Source organism: Aplysia californica, unplaced genomic scaffold (genome assembly GCF_000002075.1).
Source record: "Aplysia californica isolate F4 #8 unplaced genomic scaffold, AplCal3.0 scaffold00108, whole genome shotgun sequence".
Lineage (NCBI taxonomy): Eukaryota > Metazoa > Mollusca > Gastropoda > Aplysiida > Aplysiidae > Aplysia > Aplysia californica.
Window position 1 is genome coordinate 468994 of NW_004797378.1, and position 2770 is coordinate 471763.

Below are 2770 nucleotides of genomic sequence, written 5' to 3' on the forward strand. Positions count from 1 at the left end.
AGCTTACAGCCTATTATAGAATGCGTGCCTTGTCTCCTCTTACCCAGCATAAATTATGAGCTTTAGCCTACTGGCTAACTTTCTCATAAATGCATTCTCATTTTTTTGTGTCAACAAAACCTGATCAATACATCACTGAGACTGTCAAGAAGAGAGTTTACTTTAAAACCACTTCGAGAGCAACAATAACCTTACGAGCTCTTATAACTTCGTAATGGTTATGATTATCTAATGAAAAATAATACATTAGGCTAAGGAACGAAAAGTTTGCAAAGTTTTTACTCACCTTTGATCCGATCTGGTTGCCGCATTGGCCAGCCTGTACGTGCACGATTTCCCTCATAATTATTGCTGATGTTGTGGTAGTTTGGGGGTGAAACTGATCGACTCGAGGTGGTCAAGGCAGGACAGCTGACGGTCTTTCCCCACGACACGAGCACACACACACAACACACACAGAACTCAGTGAGTGTCGCAGCACGAAAAAGAGTAAAACTGATCTTTGTGAGTCCGTCGTCCCACTAAAAAGAGCAAAACAAACTCAGCAGTGGAAATCTGTTGCCTTTTGGTTTTTTTCGTCTGAGGTGCTTTTTCCGTTTCTTTCCGCTGTTTTTCTTTCCCCCTCGAATGTCGGCGAAAAAAAAAAGATCAGACAGTGTCTGTGTTTCGAGCCCCCTGACTCACTGACGCAGAGATTCAACACGGAGAGTGGCAGTGCACGGAGAGAGGCTCCCCGGATTACTGTAATAACGCAGAAAAAAAAGATGCGACCGAAGAGCGGAAATTTCCGTAGGCACGTTTTCCAGGTTTGGCCAACAAACTTGCTGTTTGGCGGATGGTTTCTCTTCTCGCTGAGTGTACTCGGTGTATACCTGTTGTTTGTAGCAGTTTTACGCTACCTTCGATACTATACAGGTAATTTAGGAGACAGGCTGCTTCGACCCTGCCTGTCACGGTTAACCTGGGCTGAGAGGGATATAACGCCCTTGCAGAATACTCGATAAAAATTCTCCCCACACGGATATTCAACTCAGGTCTTTTGTGTGCAAGGGCGGAGCGCCTATCCACTACACCATAAATGCTTTTACATGTAGTAAATTATGCTTTTGTAGTTTGGTATGAAACAAAATAAGTGTTTAATTTTTCTTCTTTTGTTTTTGTATTTCTTTTTGTCCTGGTTCATCATAAGTCGTACGTTCTTATTACTTTTTCTTTGTCACTTTGTTTCCTTGTGTCTTTTGTTTGCTTTCCAGGGTTTTGTTGTTAGTGCTGCTTTCATAGTGGAAAACAAGACTTGGGCGATGTATTTCGGTATTCTTGAAAATAAAACTTTTACACCCCTTCCCTCCCCTCCCCCCTATCTCTCTCTCTCTCTCTCTCTCTCTCTCTCTCTCTCTCTCTCTCTCTCTCTCTCTCTCCTGGTATGTAGCTCTGTCTTTCTGTCTTTTTCATCCCCCGTGTACTCACTCCAAAACCCATCTTATTGCGTACGTATAATTAATATTATCATACACTGAGAACATGAAGTTATATATAAGAGAGCCATCATGACTTCTTTCCGCAGAAATTGCAAGGTTTGTACATCTGTGAAAGAAAATAGTGGGTTAATTTCTATGTATCCCTCGACTTTCGCTTTTAGATGGATTGAGCATCCCTTAAGCTCTGAATAAAGTCACGACTGTTAGTATCTCTCGAGTTTTGTTTTGTTTTTCTTTTTGTTTTAATTTTTTTTCTTTTTAATAAAATCTACACCGATGTCCCAACAAACGATTGAAATTAATTGAAAGAGTTTAGAAAATCATGTATTGTATGCTTTTTTTTTCTTTTTAACAAAAATAATATATAATCTTAACTTTGCTTATTTTTCCCAAAGACTTTCTTTTACACAGAACGTGAGCGGAAGGGCAACTGTCACCCAATATCTAGAAAAGTTGTTGTTTCATAGTAGACATGAAACGTGTTTGGTCCTTATTTTGTCCAAAGTACAACCTTTTACAATGTGCTTTAACTTTATTATTTCAGAGGGTTTTTGATGTCTAGATTTTAAATGAACAGTGACCATATGTGCATAAATCAGCAGTTTGGGTGTAGACTTACTAAGCCAATTTGTTTAAAAACACATTTTAATGCACTTTCTTAATCTGTGATTTCGGTTGCATATTCTAAAAAAATCAAGTGGAAATCCTCAATGATGTTGAAAAGGCAATTCAAGGGGCTGAGAACAGTTGATAAAAGAGTTGCAGACATATTTTTCCATTTTCTTAAAATAAATGTACTTTCTAGACTTAAAACAATTGAAAAGCTTTTCTACCTATAAAAATCGTCTTATAATAAATAAACAGGTTAAACAAATTAATAATAATAAAGAAAAAATCCAGGAAACAAGCTGGCTCCGACATACGTGGGATCTCTCCTGTCCAGATTTCTTCACCTCCTCCCGCGCCGCACGTCCGCCCCTCACCTCGAGATGTCCAGGTTTACGAGTTGGGTTGATAAGAACGATAACTCAGGAACCGCCAAGGGCGGGCAAAGCGCACAATAACTGATGTGCTTAGTGCGGTCATTCATTGCAGAGAGACGTAGATCTAGTACGCTGTCCTGATCCCTGTACTTGTACTGTTGTATGTTTGTGTAAGTCTTCACGGGGCCTGCAAAGTGGTTGGAAGAGGGAGATACTTACAATCATCTCGTAGATCATTATATTATTATCTTATCTTGTGAGGCAGTGAAAAGTGTGTGTTTTTAAGTATGTGTGTGTGTGTGTGTGTGT

At 39.5% G+C, this 2770-nt stretch overlaps 1 protein-coding gene across 1 annotated transcript; it reads right to left on the minus strand.

Annotated features, from left to right (window-relative positions):
* Positions 1-286: 286 nt before the first annotated feature.
* LOC106011410 (tubulin beta-1 chain) lies at positions 287-967 on the minus strand (the record flags this gene model as incomplete). The annotated part of the gene is given in 1 exon segment (XM_013080967.2): positions 287-967. A coding segment is annotated over 1 exon segment (57 nt), but the record flags the coding sequence as incomplete, so codon positions are not given.
* Positions 968-2770: the final 1803 nt, after the last annotated feature.